The sequence below is a fragment of the Thalassophryne amazonica genome, chromosome 9 (genome assembly GCF_902500255.1).
Source record: "Thalassophryne amazonica chromosome 9, fThaAma1.1, whole genome shotgun sequence".
Taxonomy (NCBI): Eukaryota; Metazoa; Chordata; class Actinopteri; order Batrachoidiformes; family Batrachoididae; genus Thalassophryne; species Thalassophryne amazonica.
Window position 1 is genome coordinate 39,607,818 of NC_047111.1, and position 22,923 is coordinate 39,630,740.

The 22,923-nt window shown below is 40.1% G+C and overlaps 1 protein-coding gene and 1 long non-coding RNA gene across 4 annotated transcripts; both read right to left on the reverse strand.

Moving 5' to 3' along the window:
* Positions 1–829: 829 nt before the first annotated feature.
* LOC117517023 lies at positions 830–22,747 on the reverse strand. The gene is made up of 3 exons (XR_004562620.1): positions 22,737–22,747; positions 11,180–11,183; positions 830–971 (listed from the first exon to the last, which is right to left on the reverse strand). It is a non-coding gene; the product is annotated as an uncharacterized LOC117517023 (long non-coding RNA).
* Positions 4,281–7,511, reverse strand: LOC117517016. Of its 3 annotated transcripts, XR_004562616.1 has the most exons (4): positions 6,923–7,511; positions 5,743–6,820; positions 5,310–5,478; positions 4,281–4,685 (listed from the first exon to the last, which is right to left on the reverse strand). XR_004562616.1 is itself a non-coding variant. In XM_034177927.1 (2 exons), exons 1-2 carry the CDS (start codon positions 6,338–6,340, stop codon positions 5,369–5,371), a joined length of 708 nt encoding a protein of 235 aa, XP_034033818.1. In that variant the 5' UTR covers positions 6,341–7,511; the 3' UTR covers positions 5,046–5,368. The 3 variants fall into 3 exon arrangements, 1 of the variants encoding a protein (XP_034033818.1); XR_004562617.1 differs by having other exon boundaries at positions 5,743–7,511; XM_034177927.1 differs by lacking the exon at positions 4,281–4,685 and having other exon boundaries at positions 5,046–5,478; positions 5,743–7,511.
* Positions 22,748–22,923: the final 176 nt, after the last annotated feature.

The window sequence follows — 22,923 nt, forward strand, 5'->3', positions numbered from 1 at the left end:
AGTTTTTCCACCAGAAGTCTTGCTGTGCGAATAGTGAAATGAGAGTTATGGACACGGCCAAATTAAAGAAAAATCATCCATCCATTTTCTTCCGCTTTATCCGGTCGCAGGGGCAGCAGCTCAAGCAAAGCCGCCCAGACCTCCCGATCCACACACACCTCCCCCAGCTCCTCCGGGGGAACCCCAAGGCGTTCCCAAGCCAGCCGAGAGATGTAGTCCCTCCAGCGTGTCCTGGGTCTTGGGCGTCATCCTGGGCCTCCTCCCAATCAAAATCGAAAAATATTAAAGGCGCTATGACATCTTGAATGCAGTATGTTTGTTTATACAAGTAGTTTCAAGTTTTGCCACCAGTCTTGCCGTGCGAATAGCCAAATGAGAGTTATGGACACGGCCGCCATGCGAATAGCCAGGGCCTTTGAAATTTCACAATACTGGCAAAATTTAGTATCTACTGAAATCCAAGTATTATAATGTTGGCTTATTTTTTAAAAAATGTATTGCAAAATTACACCTCATTTTAACTTGGAGGGAGGGGGAGATTTTATACAAACACTCCTCTGCCACAACCAGCTGCACTCAATCCACCAGCTGAACATCATTAAGGTCATCCATCCTGCTACATCAGCATGCTTCCCTACTCTGATTGGCTGATGCTGTGTGCTTCCCAGCACCCCTCTCACAAGTCAGGAAACCCCCCCACATGATCTATAAGGTCGCTATGGCCGCTACCACAGACTGTATGGGTCACTGGCAAATAGTTCAAGGCCGGTCGTCTGAAATTTTCCGCTTCAGGGGAAATAATTATTAAATTTATTATTAAATTTATGACATTTTTCCAGACAGCATAAATTCTGATCATAATGGCAATGTCACATTACGAATCCCATATTTAAAGGCTAATAAATAAAATTATAGTGATGCCAAAGAAAGTTATTTTTATTATTTAAATCTTAAAAATCCCAAAGGCGGTACTTTTAAATGCATTTCCTTGGAAGGTGTTTGCATGCAAAGTCTCAAAATGATGTAAATAGGATGGGACACAGCACATTATCTTAATGTTGCCAACATTTTCATCCATTTGGATTGCACTTTTAACAAACAATTTCAGGCATATTTATCTATTAAACTGTTTCATATAAATTTGAAAGACTGTATATATAAGAAATATATCAATCTGGTTATCCATTTAAACCACAATGAGTTTATAGTAGTCTACTATACCTAAATCTCACTCCTGTTTCATTTATGCTCAAAACCTCATTTTAGGTTCATGAATTTGGTTATATTAAAAATATCATCCAAACGGGTGGAAATCTTATACAAAACTATCCATCCATCCATTTCTTATACCCGCTTGCTCCATTTAAGGGTCACGGAGAGCTGGAGCCTATCCCAGCAGTCATAGGGTGTGAGGCGGGTACACCCGGGCAAGACGCCAGACTGTTGCAGTTATATGAAACTAACATACATAAATGTAACTGTGAGATTAGGGTTCTGAAGATGGCAACACCAGGAATAGGATCAGAGGGAGGCCAAATAGGTGGTTTAGGGTTGCGCTGAGGGAGACGATGCAGGTGGTTGGTGTGACAGTGGCAAGGTTGGGTAGGATTACTTTGAAATGTAATCCAAAAGTAATCAAATTACAAGTAATCCAAATGTATGTACATACATACATGTAATCCACATGTATTATTTCAAAGTAATCCTACCCAACCTTGGACAGTGGTAGATGCAGAGGACAGGTTAGTGAACTGAAATCTTTCAGTTGACTGTAGACGTGAGTGAGAGTGTGAATGTTTTTGTCTGTATGCAGCCCTGGGATAAGAATTGCGGCCTATCCAGAGTGTACCCCGGCTCTGGCCCAGTAACCCCTGGGATACGCTCCAGCCCCCTCGCGACCCTTAATTGGAATAATTGGGTATATTAAATTAATGAATGAATGATGAACAACCTATTTACCTTTTTTACACTTCCTTTTTTAAAACAGATCTGTTCTGTGCATGTATGGAGCTCTGCGCATGCACACAGTTTTAGACTGGCAATAACGTACTACTTTGTCATAATATTTCTTAACAAAACAGACTTGGTCCATACTGCATTAACATAACACACTGAACTGTTGTGGTTGGCCTTCCAATGTTTCGCGCATGTGTAAAACGAGCTGGCAGGCGGCACAGATCTGGTATGGAGTCCGACACCTACTTACATTGAGTATAAAGGGTTCAAAATGACTACGAAAGCTCTCTTGGACTTCATGATTTGACACTGGGACAGCCCTAAACCCCCATGCACTTAGTGGGAACTCACTTCAAAGTCAGTTAAGACTGACGCTGGAGTCACTCCCTCAGTTCACAGAGTTCAGTTAACCCCACGAAAACCGGGTGCATGAGGAAATACATTTGGCATTCAGAACGTTAACATATGCTTAAAGACAGACATAAAAAAAACTCATAGTTCTGGGGGAAAAACATTTTCCACAAGATTACCTCAGTAATTTGAGTCATCAACTACTTAGCCTACACTAGGGTTGGGACAACTAATGAAAATCATTAGTCAACGACTAAATTTGACATTGAAAGATTTAAGCCAATTTCAAATCTTCATGGTGAAACTCAATTGTAACAACTACACACACAAAATCACAAATAGAAAAAGCAGCAATAGTATGAAAACAATACTTGCATGCATTTACTGGGCATAGACAACCCGTTTGAGCTGACTAACTCACCTGCCAAGGTTCACACACTTTCTTCACTGAGTGAAGGGAGTGGTGGCAGCTCCAGCAGGTCTATTCTTTTAAGGGTTAAATTAACTTTAAAAATGGCTTTCAACTAGTTGACTTAAAAAAAAACACACCAGTCAACTTGTCGGATGTTAGCTAGTTGCATTCGACTATTACGCTAGTCGACCCATCCCTAGCCTGTACTGCAGTGGAGCTAGGCCAACGTTATCTTTTGTGCTCAATGAACTTGTCAGATGTTTTCGCTGATGTGTGGTGCTGGTAACTTAACTAACTGTATGCAGAATGTGAAGATTATTACATATAGCAGTAATGTCTTGTTAAAAACTCTTAAATATGCATTTCAACATTAGTCATATATTTTTACAGTAGCAGCAGCAGGGCAACAGTGCTAACCACTAAGCCACTGTGCTGGCTTAGTGGTTAGCACTGTTGCCTCACAGCAAGAAGGTCATGGGTTCGATTCCCACCTGTCGCCTTTCTATGTGGAGTTTGCATGTTTTCCCCGTGTTTGGAGAGAACATGCAAACATGCTCTGGCCTCCTCCCACATGCAGATTAGATGAATTGGAAACTTTAAATTGTCCATAGTTGTGACTGCAGTGTAAAAATAAATAAATAATGTTTTTTACAGAAAAACTCTGGCAGCTGTGATTGCCAGGGGAATTCTGTAAAAATTACAGCAAATATGTAAATGGTTTTACATAAAATATGTAAATTTTACAGTTTAAGCTCATTTCACAACCACCCCCCCCCCCCAAAAAAAAAAAAAAAAAAAATCCATCTTAAAACTGTAATTATAGTGGTCCTTTCCTGTTGAATTAGAATGGCCATGCTGTTATTAATTTTTTCTGGAATATTTACACATAATTGTCATTTATTTTACAATGTATCCCATTTAATATAACTGTCGAATAAACAACACTATTTCTTTGTAAAAACCTCATAAGACTGTCATCTATACTGAATTTTTCTGTAAATTATACTTAAAAAAATGAATAAACTGTCTTTTGAACCTTTTGTTACAATTTAGACATTAAATGCTTTAATGATCTATTTAATTTCAAGATTTAAGTGGACTGCATTAGCTGTTACAGATGTCCTTATCACAGCTAGACAGAGCGCATTCTTAAGTGTTTCACTTATACCACAAATGTGAAAATGTAACTCAGTTTACACAAATAGTAATAAAGTAAAAACTGACTGCAAATATACTTTGAGTTACTGTACTACAAGAATAAAAAAAATACAATAACTGCCTTTCAACATGTTATTTTTAACCACAGTTAACAGCACAAGATAAAATCTGTCTTTCTGACATATTTACATTATGTATGGTGCAAACATTAAAGGAATTTTAAACACCCTTGTATTTATCCCTGTATTTTCTTATAAAACCACTTGGAACAATGACGGACAACTCCTGTTCTAGATGTCTCCCTACTCCAACACACCTGGATCAAATTAATGGGTTATCAAGCTTCTGTTGAACCTGATGACAACACATTAGTTTAAACCAGGTGTGTTGGAGCAGGGAGACATCTAAAAAAAACTTCCAGGACAGTGGAACTCAGAACTGGAGTTGCCCGTCCCTGATTTAGAACAACTGTCTACTGTATCTTCAAAAATCTTTTCAGATTAAGATGGAGGTATGACAAAACGCAAAAGCAGTAAAACTCACCGACTACTGCATACCAACTAACATTTTTGTCATTTTTACCAGCGTATTTATCTTTCACTTTCCTCTCCCCCAAGAACTGGGGAGAAAATAGCAGAGTAGGGCATTTTGTTAAATGCACCCAGTCTTACTGTCCATACTCAGACACCCTGCCACTCATAATCAGAGTTCCTGGATCAATGTTAGGACTCTGGGATTGACGTTCAGACGGGATGTGTGGGTTTTCTCCACCTTTGTGCCCCTCTCTGGGTTGATGGAGAAAAAACACCTGGAGAAATAAAAGAAAAAAACAAAACAAACTGCATTAATAACAAAGTAGTTTAATTGATAACAGAACGCTTTACGTCGGTTAGAATTTTCTATCAAGTCCTTATTTTAAAAAGGATAGTCTGCAACTAATGTTGTTTTATACATCCAAAATCAACTAAACATTTAAAGGGAAAAAAAGAGGTGTAGAGTAGTGATGAAGTTGTTTCTATTCATTATGTGGCTGAGATCTAACCAGTCAGGCATCATATAGTCCTTCCTGAAATACAACTTTGTACCACTAGACAGATGGAAGCTGTGTGAGAACACATTATCCAATAAGGAAATAAAAGTCGTCGGCTATCATCTCATTAAAATGTGTTTGATGATCCAAAGCATAGAGGCTGAACTAAAGCAAACATTGGCATGGCTTTCCCTTTCTGGAAACAGATTTTGACAATGAAGAGATAAAGTCTGATGATGAACTCCTCACATTTCTTTTAGACTTGTAATTAAACAGCTAGAAATGCTAATGGTTTGCAGAGTATATACCCATGGTTAAACCGCACCTTTGAAGCCACTCAAAGTAAAAGCAATTTAGTTGAGTAAGTGAAAATGGTGCGAAAGCCAATGCATTAATACACACCTCTGCAGAAACTCCAGGGTTGACGCCAGCTTGCATGGGTAATGGATGTTAAAGCAATACTAACTCCCAAACATCATCCACAATGCAGAGAAGAAGGAGGGGATGTTATCGTGTACGATCTGCCTGTCTATACTCAGCATGAATCGTTTTGCAGAAAAGCAGGATTGTCCTAGAAAAAAGAAAGAAAAAAAAAGTAGAAACAGCAGAACACACAATTTAGAAAAAAAAATATCTGGACTTGTCTTGCTGAAACATTTCACAAATGAATGAGGAGACTGTAGAGAAAAACCTCTGAAGGCTGATTACACTACCCTCATCTTCAAGTACCTTTCACATTATATGCAATATGAATAAGTGTACAAATATACATAAGAAACAAAAAAGGAAGAAATAATAGAAAAATAAAAGCAAGACTGGGGGAAAGTAAACTCACCACACACAATAATGGTTGGAGTCATTTGAACTTGGTCCATGTGCACCTTTCCTTTCAGGCATGTGTCCTCCATGTAGCAGAACATCACATTCTCTTTCTCATCAAAGTAGGCCAGCAGAATCAGCAGAATCTCTTTAAGATCTTCAGAGCAACCACTCATCTCCCCCCTCATCACTTTAACCTTTGTCACAGCCTGCTGGAACGTCTTGTTCTTCATCACAGCAACAGTGCTCATGTAGTCCAGGAGCCGCTTTCCTTTCAGATCAACATTCCGTGCGAAAATTTCTTGAAGCTCAACACCCGTGAGCTCCTTGAAGTGCACTGCCATGCCAACTTCTCTGAACCAAAAGGGGCACTCTTCCAGGAGCCAGTTAATATTTTTTCCCTGATTGACTTGCTTATGCTGTGCGTAGAAAGTCAACTTCATTAGATGCTTGATCTCCTCTGGATTTGCATCTGTTTGTTGAAACATCCTGTTCAGTTGTTCTTTTTTTAAATCCTGACTTTCTGAGGTTTCTCCACGAGGAAGAAATTTCAAATCCCAGTTGATGCACCCATAGGTGTCCTGTATTGCCACTCTTTGCTCTGGAGGGGACATCACCTGTGTCAGAATCACCAGGGCGATGTGTTCGTTTTCTTATTTTTGGGATTGTAGATCGCTTTGCATTGTCTATCCTATTTTGCAATTGCTTCACTAGAGAGTGATATCCATGCCCAATCACATCTCCTATTATGTCCTGCAGAGACTTTGGATATTTTGCCACCATCTTTTTAGCTACATCAATACAGTGTCTTGTACTTATGCAAATAGTTTTTTGCATCATTTCATGGACCACAATCCGGACCATCTCCCTTCTCAGGCGAGGACTTGGTCGTTTTCCTCTCTCCAATGACTGCATGAGTTCCTCTGGGAAATTCTCCCATGGTATCATAAAACTGTCCATGCAGTCACTCACAGGGCTTTGGTAGCTTGTTGAAGAGGTCAAGGATGAAGTACTGGGTGAAAGAAACAGTAAAGATGGAGAAGGAGGTCTTGGTGAGGTGCCAACAGATGAATTGTTACTTTCCGGGGTCTCCCCTGAAAAACAAAAAAGAAACAACAACAAAAAGATGTTTCTATATTCACAGGTGATTTTCTTTGCAGGACACTTTGTGGAGTTTGCAGCAATAACAAACTCACATCTCTTGTTCCAAGCGACAAGAGCTTTCCGGACATGAATTGGCCTCAGTGCTGTCAGCAAATCCTCTTCCTTAAAGTGAAAATCATCACATGTCTCCACCCCAATGGATTCTAAGATCTCTTCTAGAATATCTTGTGTCTCATCTGGAAGGTCAGGCAAGACCTCAGTGATGGCTGTACGTAGAAACGTTTGCTTCTTGTCATTCATTTCTGCAATCACAAATAAATAAAAAATACACAGGCTCACAAAAATCACAAAAGTAGTATATGCCTCTACCATCTTATAAGAAACCTATACTCTTAAAAAAAAAAAAAGGTAAAAATGTACACTTATTTCTGTACAACTTAAAAGACAAACTGTAGTCATGTTCATATTTTACAAACTGTAGTTTGCAGTTTTTACTGAGCAAATATGTTTATTTTTAGAAAGTTTTTTGGCAACAGTGGGTTAAGATCATACTTATATTGACAACATACTGTGTTTTTCTTTTCTTTAATATTTATTTCATTCATTTAAAAGAAAAACAGAAAAGCAAAAAACAAAAGCACCACAATACCAGAATGAAAAGGAGCAGAAAGAAGAACAAGTCTTATGATTTCTGCCCCTTTTAACAATACAATCTTTCAATATACAGCATCATAGTCAACATTATTTAACAGATTGCATTTCTTTAACTTGTCACATACCACTGACCCATTTCATAATTATGACCATTAATTAATAGATTACATCACTGACAGGTTACATTTAAACTTAAGACACTCCAAACATTATTAACAGTTTACTTTTTTTTTTTTTTTTTGACTTTCTTGCAGCCCACTGACTTACTTCATAGTTTCATACTTACTTAATACATCTAATTTAATATGTTTTTTAAATAATTTAAGCGACCTTAATTCTTTAATTTCTTTATTAAGATTGTTCCATAATTTGACACCATTTACTGCAATACTCCTTTCCTTTACTTTGGTTCTAAATCTTGTTTTTTTAAAGACTTCTATTCCTTTCAATTTATAACTACTTACTCTTTTTTCAAACATATTTTGAATGTTTGTTGGTAAAGTATTTTTATTAACTTGGTACATCGTTTGTAATATTTTCAAATCAACTAAATCATGAAATTTAAGTACCCTATACTTAATAAACAATGGATTAGATGAATCTCTAAAACCACTGTTACTAATCACTTTTAAAGCTCTTTTCTGCAAAATAAATAAAGGTTGTATATAGGTTGTATATGTTGATCCCCAGATTTCTACACAGTAAGTTAAATATGGGACAATCAATGAATTGTACAATGTTAATAAACCATAACTATTTAATGAATATTTTACTTTATGCAAAACAGCAATGGCTTTCGCTATTTTCCTTTTATGTAATTTATGTGTGACTTCCATGTAAGATCTTCATCAATCATGACTCCTAAAAATTTCATTTCTTTTACCCTTTGTATATCCATTCCATCTATTTGTAATGACACATTATTTTCTTTCGCTCTATCATTAAACAATATGAAATTTGTCTTATTAATATTTAGTGACAATCTGTTTATATCAAACCAATGTTTAACTTTTTCCAACTCTGTATTTATCACTTGTGCTACTTCCTGTATATCTGATCCAGAGTAAAACAGCGTTGTATCATCAGCAAATAAAATGCTGCCAAGCACATTGGATACATTCACAAAATCATTGATATACAAAATAAACAGTTTGGGTCCAAGTACCGATCCTTGTGGTACTCCATAAATAATGTTACACAATTCTGATTTGGTATTATTTATCTGAACAAACTGTTTTCTATTTTCTAAGTAGCTTTTTACCCACTGATGTGCAACACCTCTTATTCCATATTGTTGTAACTTGTGGAGCAATCTTGAGTGGTCTATAACATCAAAAGCCTTTTTCAGGTCAATAAAAATACTTACAAAATAATCCTTATTATCTATTGTTGTTGATATTTTCTCTATTAGTTCCATAATTGCCATAGCTGTCGAATGTTTTGTTCTGAATCCATACTGAGCATTATTTAAAATATGTTTCTCAATAAATTTATCCAATCTTGTTACAAAAACTTTTTCCATAATTTTAGAAAACTGTGGAAGCAATGATACTGGCCTGTAATTAGAAAAATTATGTTTGTCTCCATTTTTATATAATGGGACTACCTTAGCAATTTTCATTTCATCTGGAAAAACCCCAGTTGACAGAGACAGATTACAAATATAAGTAAATGGTTCAATAACAATTTCTATTATACTTTTTACAGTCATCATGTCTAAATCTTCATGGTCAGTTGATCTTTTGCTTACACAGTTTTTTACAATATTTATTATTTCATCTTTTTCCACATTGTCCAGGAAAATACTATTGACCGTATTTACCAATGTACATAATTTATCTTCTATTATTGGTTTATTTCCCACCAGACTTGACCCTACATTTGAAAAATAATCATTAAACCCATTTGCAACTTCTTTTATATCATATATCTCTTTATTTTCCTTAACAAAGTAATTTGGAATAGTTTCTTTCGTTCCATCACTATCAATCACACTTTTTATAATTCCCCATGTTACCCTCATATTATCTTTACTCTTATTTAGTTTTTCACTGTAATAATCTTTTTTTTGTTTCCTAATTATTGTTAATAGTTTATTTTTATATTTTTTGTATTTATGTTCTGATTCCTTTGTTTGCAATTTTAAAAAGCACCTGTACAAATAGTTTTTCTTTGCACAAGCATTTTTTATTCCCTTTGTCAGCCATGGTTTATTTACTCTTTTCTTACTAATTTCAATTAATTTACAATTTTTATTGTATGATTTCATCAATATTTTCATAAATGAGTTATATGCTACATTAACATCACTGACATAAACTTCTTCCCAGTTTTGATTTTTAAGGTCATATTTTAATGCCTCTAAGGCTTTTACTGACTTATCTCTTTTAAAGTTTATATCAGTTTTTTTGTTGTACCTATTTTTATATTTAAATATTGAAAAAATTGGTAAATGGTCGCTAATATCTGTCATGAAGATCCCATTCTTGATAATTTCATCTGTTCTGTTTGTAAATATATTATCAATTACCGTTGCACTTTGCGATGTAATTCTGGTTGGTTTTGTTATCAAGGGGAATAACCCCAAACTATACATTGTATTCACAAAATCACTTGATCTTTGGCAGCTGGAGCTTTCTATGTTAATATTAAAGTCCCCACACATAAAAAGTGTTTTGTTTTTAATTTGATGGAATAATTCAATTATTTTATCTGTAAATTTCACAACACAAGAATCTGGTGCTCTGTATACACAACTAACTAAAATATTCTTAGATGTTTCATGTACAAGTTCCACTGTTACAATTTCTATGACATCATTCATAATTGTCATTTCTTCAACAATTGTACACATCAGATCTGTTTTTGTATACAGAGCAATACCACCGCCTTTTTTATATCTTCTGTTTACAAAATACAGCTCATATCCCTCCATTTGAACTTCATCCATGAGATCATCTTTAAGCCAAGATTCAGTGATTGCAACATTACTAAATCTATTTTTAAACTGATTTAAATAATCTTTTATTTGTGACATTTTACAATACAAGCTTCGACTGTTTATATGTATGAGTGACAGGGTATCTTCTGCAATTTTTTCACTATTCAGCTGTTCTACTGTATAATACTCACAACCAATCGTTTTTAAGTCAAATATACTTTCATCAATATTAGTGTCTATGTCATATATTTTATCCTCTGTTTCCATGTTTGATCTGATTTTTTTGTTGGTCCAATTACCAACAGATGTTATATTTGATTGTCTATTCAGGTCTGTATTTCGTAAGGTCCTCCATGTTTTTGATTTGTATACCGTTTGTTCCTTCTTTCACTCTAATCCACACCCTACAATTCCAGACCCATGTAGCAACAATATGTTTCTGTTTTCTTAGTAGTCTTGCTTCCCTAGCAATATCTGCATTTTTTTTTGTTAGATGCTCATTTATATAGACACTCGTTCCTTTCAAATTCTTTGCCTGTCTTAATAACTCATATTTATATTTTCTGCTTGTAAATTGTATAACAATGTTAGATAGTTTATTTTTTCTATCTTTAGTTGGAATAGTATAACAGTCTGATATTGTATCTTGATGGATGACAACACCTTTTTGATATAAAAAGTTTGTAACTTGTTGTTCCAATGATTGTCTTTCTTCAGGTGGTGCATCCTCCCCACTGGCTACACCAGAATCCACCACCCTTGCATATGTCCGATGCCTTGTTTCTAGTCCAGATATTATAACGTCATCTTTTCTAGTAAATTGTTCAAGTTAATCTACACGTTGCTCAAGTTTCTTAATGATCTTGTCCTTCTCTTTAACCAGATTTTGGAGTTCTTTAATTTCCACCATCAGTTTGTCTAGATTAGACATGTCTTTTGATATATGGTTTAATGAGGTCTTTATCTCCTCTATATCTTCCTCGAGTTTATCTGTTTTCCTGGGTGGTGCCATGCCGACTGTCGTGGCTCAGTATGGCCACTATTGATTACAAAAACAATTCTCACCAGTAGCCTCCACCACCACAGGTCCGGTAGCCGCACCCCAACCTCCCCGTTGCTAACCTCGTTCACAGCCGCCCCAGCCACGGTCGTAGCCGCCGCCAGCCCTGGATGTAGCCGCTGCTAGCCGCGGATGTAGCCGACGCCTCGGGCCTGGATGTATCGCCGCCACCGATGCCTCGGGCCTGAATGAACCGCCTCCACCGATGCCTCCGCTGCTAGCCTCGGACGTAGCCGCTGTTAACCTCGGATGTAGCCGACGCCTCGGGCCTGGATGTATCGCCGCCACCGATGCCTCGGCCTGGATGAACCGCCTCCACCGATGCCTCCGCTGCTAGCCTCGGATGTAGCCGCTGCTAGCCTCGGATGTAGCCGCTGCTAGCCTCGGACGTAGCCGCTGTTAGCCTCAGATCTAGCTGACGCCTCGGGCCTGGATGAACAGGCGTAATCCTTCAAAGCCTGTTAAAAGTTTCCTAAAAAGCATGTTGTTCTGTCCTCTGCAATCAGAAACCACTATCGCCTGTAAGTAAAGGAGAACTGGTGACCAAAAAAAAAGTAATTTACTTTAACACATTTGCGATATGTTGGTCTGGATTTGGCAGCTATTTTTTCGCGGGGCTTTCTGTGATGTACAAAGGTCATTTTATCGTTTAAGTGGAATGACTTAATAATTATTAGTAATGTATGATGGTAACAGATTGAAGTCTACCAAATTCTTAATGTTGATATACTGCAACCTCGTGCTGTGCTTTGTCACAGAGTACAGATGGCAAATGGGATGATACTCAGCTTTATGTAGATCCCTCACAAAATACTGCATCATTTTGAATCAAAATAATGACAAACTCACCAAACTACATGAACTCATCATTTTTTGTCACAAGATGTCCTTTCGTATATGATGTACCTCTGTATTGTGGAAACACTAGTATCATGTTCTAAAAAGTCAAACTGTCTCACTGTCTCACATGTTTAATTGTGTCACTGTAAAGGTCGGAGTAAAAAGTGCAGCTGTCTTTCACTTGCACAAGATGACTGCATCCTGGCCTAAGCTGAAAAATAAGCCTGAAACATCTGTTGTCTTTCAGCTAATGTTAGGCAGATGTTTTTAAAGTTTTTCAAATGTCTGGCACATCTCTTATTTTTCAAAATTAGTGCAGGATAGTGTTGCAACTTGCAAGAAGTGGTGTTTTGGTTTTAGTGGACTCTCAGAAAAAATAAGTACAGTCACTTGCCCAGTTCCAGATCACTGCTGTAGTTTTTGCACCGCCGTTTCTTGTAATCAGCATGAATAAGCTAATACTTGGTACCAATGGAAAGATTGATGTTTTGTCTACAACAGCCAGCCAGCAGAAGGCAGAAAAGTGCTTCCAAAAAATTTTTTTTCAGCATTTTTTTTTTTGTTACAAGCAGGCATCTATGCTAGATCAAGTCCTTATATAGTAAGGTTTCACATCAGGGGCGATTCCAAAAATAAAAATCATTTTTTGGGCATTTTTGGGCCAAAACCCCCCATTTTTGGGTCAAAATTAAAAAATGGTCCAATCCTTTTGATATGCATATCAAATTACTCGTCTTGACGAGTAGAGTTAAAAAAATATATATAGTTTGACCTATTTTTGACCTTGTGTTACGTCACAATGACCGAAAATGTAGAAAGGTCAACACAGTTTTCGTGAAGGGTCAAATTCATAAAATCTGTTATGATGGTCCGATTATGACAATTTTGGTGTCTAATTATATGTTTTCTTGCACAAGAAAACCAATAAGACAGCTTACATAGACCATTATGCCAGTCTTAGCTATGAAAATACAATTATGTCAGATAAGATGGGTCTATTGATTAACTTTATCCAACTTCAAAATGGTTATGACATCAAAATTGATCATAATTGGCCTCTTTTACATCAAGCACATTAATTAAATATAACAACTGCATAAGTATGTTTTTTGTGAATATAAAGAAAATCAGAATACAAAAGCAAAGAAGACAGAGACATTTTAGAGTACACTATGGCTAATTTATTAAAATCATTTTTTATGATTCATTGTTTCCATTACACAACATAAACTTGATACCTCAAGTATCAGAACCATTCAAAATAGGTTCAATACACCCACTGACATTATTTTTTTTTGTTATTAGTACCAAATTGACAAATTTTAGTTATCTTAAAGGGGCATTCCATAAAAAATTAAACTGATTACCACCCATGTTATGTTATGAAACATACGAGGTCTATTAGAAAAGTATCCGACCTTATTTAAAAAAAAACAAAAAAACATATGGATTTGAATCACGTGTGCTTGCGTGAGCCAACCTTGAACCTTCATGCGCATGCGTGATTTTTTTCACGCCTGTCGGTTGAGTCATTTGCCTGTGAGCAGGCTTTGAGTGAGGAGTGGTCCACCCCCTCGGCGGATTTTCATTGTCAGGGAAATGGCTGAGAGACTGCCGCTTTGCTTTTTTTAGAAACTGTGAGGCACATCCATGTGGACACCATTCGAGAAATTCAGGTGGTTTTTGGTGAAAATTTTATGGGCTTCAAAGACATTAAGGGATGTTACTGTCGCTTTAAGGACGCCCTCAGCAGCTGTGGGGCGCGCCGCGCTCCAGCTGCCATCGACAGGCTGAACGACCATTTCATTTCTAAACGGATCGCTCTGTGGATCCGTGACCATCGTGCACTTTCTCTGGTTATCACAAGAGCTGGACATCACCCATTTTCCTGCAGATTTCACTTTTAACAAGAGATTTTGTCATGGAAAGCTGAGCGGACGCTTCGTGCGTCATGATGGATTCGCTGCTGGACCGACACAAAACCACCTCCGTTTTGGTCTCACAGGACGGCTTTGAGATGGCGTTCAGACAGCTGTCGGTGGTTTTTCAGTCGAGTGATTATCCAAAAAATTGTGGACGAGCCTGGACATGCCAGAACATGTTCTGTGACGCTTCATCACGGCGTTGCTTTGGACAAGCTGGGACATGCCTTTCAGTGCTTACCAGTCGAGTGAGTTTCAGAGAAATTGTGGAGAAGTGGACATGTCCCAGCTTGTCCTTCTGGCACTCCGAAACGGAGGCGTTCTTTGTGTCGCTTGCCGTTGTGATGCGTCCGCTCCTTTCCATGACAAAAACTCCTCGTAACAGTGGAATGTGCCATTCATTTCCAAACTGGACGCTGTGTTTTATCCGGGACGTCGTCTGGACTAGCACAGGAACTGTGAAAAGACGCAGACATCAGCACTTTTTCGGCAAATTGAGACAGATGTGCGGAGGAATTCCGCGCATCACGGTGGTGCCGCGACGTGCAAAGCAACGCTGTGATGAAGCGTCACAGAACATGTTCTGGCATGTCCAGGCTCGTCCACAATTTCTTGGATAATCACTCGACTGAAAAACCACCGACAGCTGTCTGAACGCCATCTCAAAGCCGTCCTGTGAGACCAAAATGGAGGTGGTTTTGTGTCGGTCCAGCAGCGAATCCATCATGACGCGCGAAGCGTCCGCTCGGCTTTCCGTGACAAAATCTCTTGTTAAAAGTGAAATCTGCAGGAAAATGGGTGATGTCCAGCTCTTGTGATAACCAGAGGAAGTGCACACGATGGTCACAGATCCACAGAGCGATTCGTTTAGAAATGAAATGGTCGTTCAGCCTGTCGATGGCAGCTGGAGCGCGGCGCGCCCCACAGCTGCTGTGGGCCGTCCTTAAAGCGACAGTAACATCCCTTAATGTCTTTGAAGCCCATAAAATTTTCACCAAAAACCACCTGAATTTCTCGAATGGTGTCCACATGGATGTGCCTCACAGTTTCTAAAAAAAATTTGATCAAGCAAAGCAGCAGTCTCTCAGCCATTTCCCTGACAATGAAAATCCGCCGAGGGGGTGGACCACTCCTCACTCAAAGCCTGCTCACAGGCGAATGACGCAACCGACAGGCGTGAAAAAAAATCACGCATGCGCATGAAGGTTCAAGGTTGGCTCACGCAAGCACACGTGATTCAAATCCATATGTTTTTTGTTTTTTTAAATAAGGTCGGATACTTTTCTAATAGACCTCGTATATTAATATGATTTTGGTAAAACTATGATTTGATGTGATTTGACATCATTTGAAGTATATTTGGGTGGAAGCACTTTTCTGCCTTCTGCTGGCTGTCTGCAAATGACCACAAGCTCGACCGGTGTTGTGCCAGATTCAGCACCCCTGCCGTGAAATGCACCCCCTTCGCGGGAACGCGCATTTGAACCCCGTCGCCTTTAAACTCACATTTAACAGCACAGATACACAGTTTGTGCAAACAAACATGTTCCCAAATCAGTTTGATTTTTATTCTGTCACGTTGTCTCCAGATATGTGGGAGTGAACAGAATATGTTCACATTTACGAGCACTAATTGGCTGCTTTTGTTTAGTTGAAACAAAGTGTCTCTATTTTCATGTTTATTTCATGATGTTTCATTACACGATGGTGTTTGTTTTAGTGTTTATTTGTTTAAATGATTTTAATTTTATTCATTGACGTTATAAATGAATATGCAGCTTGAATCACTGTGGAATGTTTAAGGACTCTGTTGAAATTAGCGTCCATTCCTATTGTCTGTATATGTATTATGTCTGTATATATTAATTTATTCAGAGCATCCTCATCATCATCAGAATTATTATTATTATAAAAATGTAATCAAAACAATGGTTGTCATTCCATGTTTACACACACACACCTAGTCTTACACACCTCTCTGCAGCTTCTCTCCCCCTGCCATCCCCTCATTACCCCATCCCCGTAGAGACGGTGCCTGCTCCCAGACCACCAATAACCAGCAAAAATCTATTTAAGCATAAAAATTCAAAAAGAAAAAATAATATAGCACCTTCAACTGCACCACAGACTAAAACAGTTAAATGTGGTCTATTAAACATTAGGTCTCTCTCTTCTAAGTCCCTGTTAGTAAATGATATAATAATTGATCAACATATTGATTTATTCTGCCTTACAGAAACCTGGTTACAGCAGGATGAATATGTTAGTTTAAATGAGTCAACACCCCCCGAGTCACACTAACTGCCAGAATGCTCGCAGCACGGGCCGAGGCGGAGGATTAGCAGCAATCTTCCATTCCAGCTTATTAATTAATCAAAAACCCAGACAGAGCTTTAATTCATTTGAAAGCTTGACTCTTACTTACTGTGAGTTACTCTATGAATTTTCAGACCTTTTGTCTGACTTAGTGGTTAGCTCAGATAATTATAGTGGGCGATTTTAACATCCACACAGATGCTGAGAATGACAGCCTCAGCACTGCATTTAATCTATTATTAGACTCAATTGGCTTTGCTCAAAATGTAAATGAGTCCACCCACCACTTTAATCATATCTTAGATCTTGTTCTGAATTATGGTATGGAAACTGAAGACTTAACAGTATTCCCTGAAAACTCCCTTCTGTCTGATCATTTCTTAATAACATTTACATTTACTCTGATGGACTACCCAGCAGTGGGGAATAAGTTTCATTACACTAGAAGTCTTTCAGAAAGCGCTGTAACTACGTTTAAGGATATGATTCCTTCTTTATGTTCTCTAATGCCATATACCAACACAGTGCAGAGTAGCTACCTAAACTCTGTGAGATAGAGTATCTCGTCAATAGTTTTACATCCTCACTGAAGACAACTTTGGATGCTGTAGCTCCTCTGAAAAAGAGAGCTTTAAATCAGAAGTGCCTGACTCCATGGTATAACTCACAAACTCGCAGCTTAAAGCAGATAACCCGTAAGTTGGAGAGGAAATGGCGTCTCACTAATTTAGAAGATCTTCTCTTAGCCTGGAAAAAGAGTCTGTTGCTCTATAAAAAAGCCCTCCGTAAAGCTAGGACATCTTACTACTCATCACTAAATGAAGAAAATAAGAACAACCCCAGGTTTCTTTTCAGCACTGTAGCCAGGCTGACAAAGAGTCAGAGCTCTATTGAGCTGAGTATTCCTTTAACTTTAACCAGTAATGACTTCATGACTTTCTTTGCTAATAAAATTTTAACTATTAGAGAAAAAATTACTCATAACCATCCCAAAGATGTATCGTTATCTTTGGCTGCTTTCAGTGATGCCGGTATTTGGTTAGACTCTTTCTCTCCGATTGTTCCGAGTTATTTTCATTAGTTACTTCCTCCAAACCATCAACATGTCTATTAGACCCCATTCCTACCAGGCTGCTCAAGGAAGCCCTACCATTAATTAATGCTTCGATCTTAAATATGATCAATCTATCTTTATTAGTTGGCTATGTACCACAGGCTTTTAAGGTGGCAGTGTTGTGAAAGTGTAATGACACGGACCCACAACAGGGGGCGTAAATGAACGGACAATAGATGAGCCAAAAATATAACACTTTACTGTTGTGAAGCATGCACAACGAAATACAGACAAATACAGAATTTGGACAGAGTCAAATGTACAAAGGTGACGTGTGGGCAGGCTCGAGGATAGAAGACGTCTGTCCAGAGAAGAGCCGGATCCCACACAATTTCCACTGCCACCGAACCCGGAGAATACTGGAGCCGCCAAGTTCCGAGTCCCCAGGTGGCCACCGTCTCTGGCTGTCGGATCTGGTACTGCTGGCAGGAAGCAGAAACAGTTATGTGTGGGTGTGTGTACACCCAGCAAATACAAGCAGCGACAGTTCCTTAATGATGGGTAAGACACCTCCACCTCCAAAACAGGAACACAATAATAATACCAGTAGCACCTACTGAACACGGCTGAGAGTTTTACCTCCAAAGGCAAACGATATCTCGGCGACGAGGTGGAGATGTCGTCCGGCTTTTGTGTGTGTGGTTGATGACCAGGAGATTGGTGACAGCTGTCATAGTTGATGAGTGGCAGCTGTCACCTCAGCTGTTCCTGAAAGGCGGCAGCGCCCTCTCATGCCTGAAGCCCACACTTCAGGCAGGGCGCCCTCTGGTGGTGGTGGGCCAGCAGTACCTCCTCTTCAGCAGCCCACACAACAGTTTTATATACTTTAAGGATACTAAAATCCATGGTCAATTTTACAGAGGAGGCCAAGCAAAACCGCCCAGACCTCCCGATCCACACACACCTCCCCCAGCTCCTCCGGGGGAACCCCAAGGCGTTCCCAAGCCAGCCGAGAGATGTTATCCTTCCAGCGTGTCCTGGGTCTTCCCCGGGGCCTCCTCCCAATGGGACATGCCCGGAACACCTCTCCAGCGAGGTGTCCAGGGGGCATCCGGAAAAGATGCCCGAGCCACCTCAACTGACTCCTTTCGATGTGGAGGAGCAGCAGCTCGACTCTGAGCTCCTCCCGAGTGACCGAGCTCCTCACCCTATCTCTAAGGGAGCGCCCAGCCACCCTGTGGAGGAAACTCATCTCGGCCGCTTGTACAAGCGATCTCGTTCTTTCGGTCATGAGCCAAATCTCATGACCATAGGTGAGGATCGGAATGTAGATCGATCGGTAAATCGAGAGCTTTGCCCCCCTACTCAGCTCTCTCTTCACCACGACAGTCCGATACAGCGACCGCATCACTGCAGACGCTGCACCGATCCGTCTATCGATCTCACGCTCCATCCGTCCCTCACTTGTGAACAAGACACCGAGATACTTAAACTCCTCCACTTGAAGCAAGGACACGCCACCAACCTGAAGAGGGCAAAGCACCTTTTTCCGGTCGAGAACCATGGCCTCGGATTTGGAGGTGCTGATCTTCATCCCGGACGCCTCACACTCGGCTGCAAACCGCCCCAGTGCATGCTGAAGGTCCTGATTTGACAAAGCCAACAGAACCACATCGTCCGCAAACAGCAGAGACGAGATTCTGTGGTTCCCAAACCAGACCCCCTCTACACCCTGGCTGCGCCTAGAAATTCTGTCCATAAAAATAATGAACAGAACCGGTGACAAAAGGCAGCTCTGGAGGAGGCCAACGTGCACTGGAAACAGGTTTGACTTACTACCGGCAATGCGAACCAAGCTCCTGCTGCGGTTGTACAGGGACCAGATAGCCCTTAGCAAAGGACCCCGCACCCCGTATTCCCGGAGCACTCCCCACAGGGCGCCCCGATGGACACAGTCGAACGCCTTCTCCAGATCCACAAAACACATGTGGACAGGTTGGGCGAACTCCCATGAACCCTCGAGCACCCGATGGAGCGTGTAGAGCTGGTCCAGTGAGCTGCGACCAGGACGAACACCACACTGCTCCTCCAGAATCCGAGATTCGACCATCGGTCGAATTCTCCTCTTCAGTACTCTGGAATAGACCTTACCGCGGAGGCTGAGGAGTGTGATCCCCCTATAGTTAGAACACACCCTCCGGTCCCCCTTCTTAAACAGAGGGACCACCACCCCGGTCTGCCAATCCAGAGGCACTGTCCCCGATTGCCACGCGATGTTGCAGAGGCATGTCAGCCAAGACAGTCCCACAACATCCAGAAACTTAAGGTACTCAGGACGGATTTCATCCACCCCAGGAGCCTTGCCACCGAGGAGCTTTCTAACCACCTCGGTGACTTCTGCCTGGGTAATGGATGAGTCCGCCTCTGGGTCCCCCGTCTCTGCTTCCTCTTCGGAAGACATGACGATGGGATTGAGGAGATCCTCAAAGTACTCCTTCCACCGCCCAACAACATCCTCAGTCAGGGTCAACAGCTCCCCACCCGCACCGTAAACAGTGCCGGTGGAGAGCTGCTTCCGCCTCCTGAGGCGTCGGACGGTTTGCCAGAATCTCTTCGAGGCCGACCGATAGTCCTCCTCCATAGCCTCCCCGAACTCTGGAATATTTAATTCGGGGACGCCAATAAAACAATTTCCATGTAATTAGTTAGACAGAAAATATATCTGACATACTTCCAAAAATACACTTTTTCACTTTTGTGTTGTATTTGGACATTAAGTAACATGGAATGACAACCATTGTTTTGATTATATTTTTATAATAATTCTGATGATGGTGAGGATACTCTGAATAAATTAATATATTATATACAGACATAATACATATACAGACAATAGGAATGGACGCTAATTTCAACAGAGTTCTTAAACATTCCACAGTGATTCAAGCTGCATATTCATTTATAACGTCAATGAATAAAATTAAAATAATTTAAACAAATAAACACTAAAACCATTGTGTGATGAAACGTCATGAAATAAACATGAAAATAGAGACGCTTCGTTTCGACTAAACAAAAGCAGACAATTAGTGCTCGTAAATGTGAACATATTCTGTTCACTCCCACATATCTGGAGACAACGTGACATACAATAAAAATCATAAGGATTTGTGAACATGTTTGCGCAAACTGTGCATCTGTGCTATTAAATGTGAGTTTAAAGGCGACGAGGTTCAAATGCGCGTTCCCGCGAAGGGGGTGCATTTCACGGCAGGGGTGCTGAATCTGGCACAACACCGGATCAGCAGATCAGCAGAGGAATCAAAACATCCCTGTGTCTTGTGGATCACTGAAGCAGCAGCCTCGTGTCTGTAGTTGTGAGTCATGTGGACTTTGGGGATCATCTCAACATCACGAATGGACATGAATGTGGGGGCTTTTACTTTTTAATTCAGAAGAAATCTCACCTCCACACTTCATTTTTTGCTCGTAAAAAACGTATAACGGCGCCTTTCGAAACTCAGTAAATTCTTACAGTATAATTTCTATCATTTTGTGTTCAAAACACATTCTCGGGCACAGTGTGTTATCATTCTGCATTACAAGGGCTCCAGCCAGATGCCAGGAATGATCCCAAAGTGACGCAGTGTCGTGATCCGGAACCGGGAAAATTGATCCGTTTCTGGCAAATGTTTGCACCACACAATGTGGCTTCACGCTTTACGTAGAAGCGCTACCCCATCCTGAGTTTTTCAGCTAAATAACATCTAGATACCCAATACAACAATACACAATTAATGGACATTCAGTTGCATTATGGCTTTTAAAAAGGTGATCCGGGACTGGGCAACCGTACTTTCTTGACTCCAAATATTCTGTTAGAAGAGCACGATAAAAACAAGTCAAATACTACTTAAGTACAAAATGACCGCTCACAACTGGCACCAACACACTTCCACAAAAAAAAAAAAAAAAAGAAGCACAAAACCCCTTAATGTCTGTTGTTTTACCACAAAAGGGGGCAGAAAACCATCTTTCAATCACTTCACAACTGAATAATCCGCTTGTTTTTCTACCAGCCTGTGTTTGGAGGAGTAAATTAACATGCAAACATGGCTAAATAAAGTTAGCCCTTCAACCACAGCAACTCTTGTTTTATGACTGCACCTTCGACAACGGACAGAATGTAATATTACCGTCAGTCATTTAAAGCTCGAGGAAAGTCACTTTTTTTGGCGACCGCTATACAACAAGCCGGGCTCGTCCATTAGCTTAGCGCAGGCTATTCACCGAGCCTGGGACCTAGTTTAATAATCAGTGGCTATACGGCAAGCTTGGCTCGTCCTTTAACATTAAGCTTGGCTCGTCCTTTAACACTGCTCAGGCTGATCGCCCATCCCGGCTCGTTGAGTAGACACTTCGTTTTTTTACCTGAGCAGCACATGCGGTCAATACGTCCTCTGAAGCAGTGTTGCCAGATTGGAAATATGCAACTATCGTACCAAAACCTCAAAATTATCGTATTTTGGGAGAAATTATCGTACACAAACAAAACGCATGCAACGTAGCTATTTTAGCGGGTTTTTTTTATTTCCAATGGTGACGGGGGTGGGCTAAGCTACGTATGTGCGCATCTGCAGCCAAAACAGTCCACATTACAGGTCAGTTGTCTCGGGCCCAGGGAGGGAGGGGCAGGGCCGAGAATTGGGAACTCATTACTTTCTATGGAGAGGGGGTGGGCTTTCAAAGAATCTGGCACAACACCGGCCAAAGCAAGCAGCAGCCCTGTGTGTGGTGTATCTTTGATGCCGCCTGAGTGCAATGGGTGTCAGAGAGATGCCTGTTTGTGCAACCAACTGAAATTATCGTACATTTTGGATTTTTTCCCATTATTGATCGTACATCGTACAGAGGGCAAAACTATCGTACAAATACGATAATTATCGTACATCTGGCAACACTGCTCTGAAGTGACTTCTACTTCTTTCGAATTCAGTGGCAGACGGCACCAGTTTAAGCACACTCTAAGCGCCACTAGTTGAGAGCGACACTCTGAACAGGGTGCAGTTTAAGGTGCATCTACCGCCTTTTCTTTCTTCCTCTCCCCCCACCCTTCCACTTTTATACAATACCTTCTGTTCAGTCACTGCATTTTGTAAATTTGTTTGTTAAAATTGCAATAGTTTGTTAAAAAAAAAAATCTACCGCACTCCGGTGACGTCACGTGAACTTCAAATCATGTTCGTCACGTGACGGTAAAATGCCCAATGTGAGACCAGAATCAGCGCACTTAACACGAAATTCTT

What these genes read in the sequence shown, in the direction of transcription:
- LOC117517016 (XM_034177927.1), bottom strand. Translation starts at nt 6,340, where the DNA reads ATGTCCCCTCCAGAGCAAAGAGTGGCAATACAGGACACCTATGGGTGC. An exon ending in TCCAACCATTATTGTGTGTG is followed by an intron (nt 5,479 to 5,742) that starts GTGAGTTTACTT and finishes TCTTTTTTCTAG; the next exon opens with GACAATCCTGCTTTTCTGCA.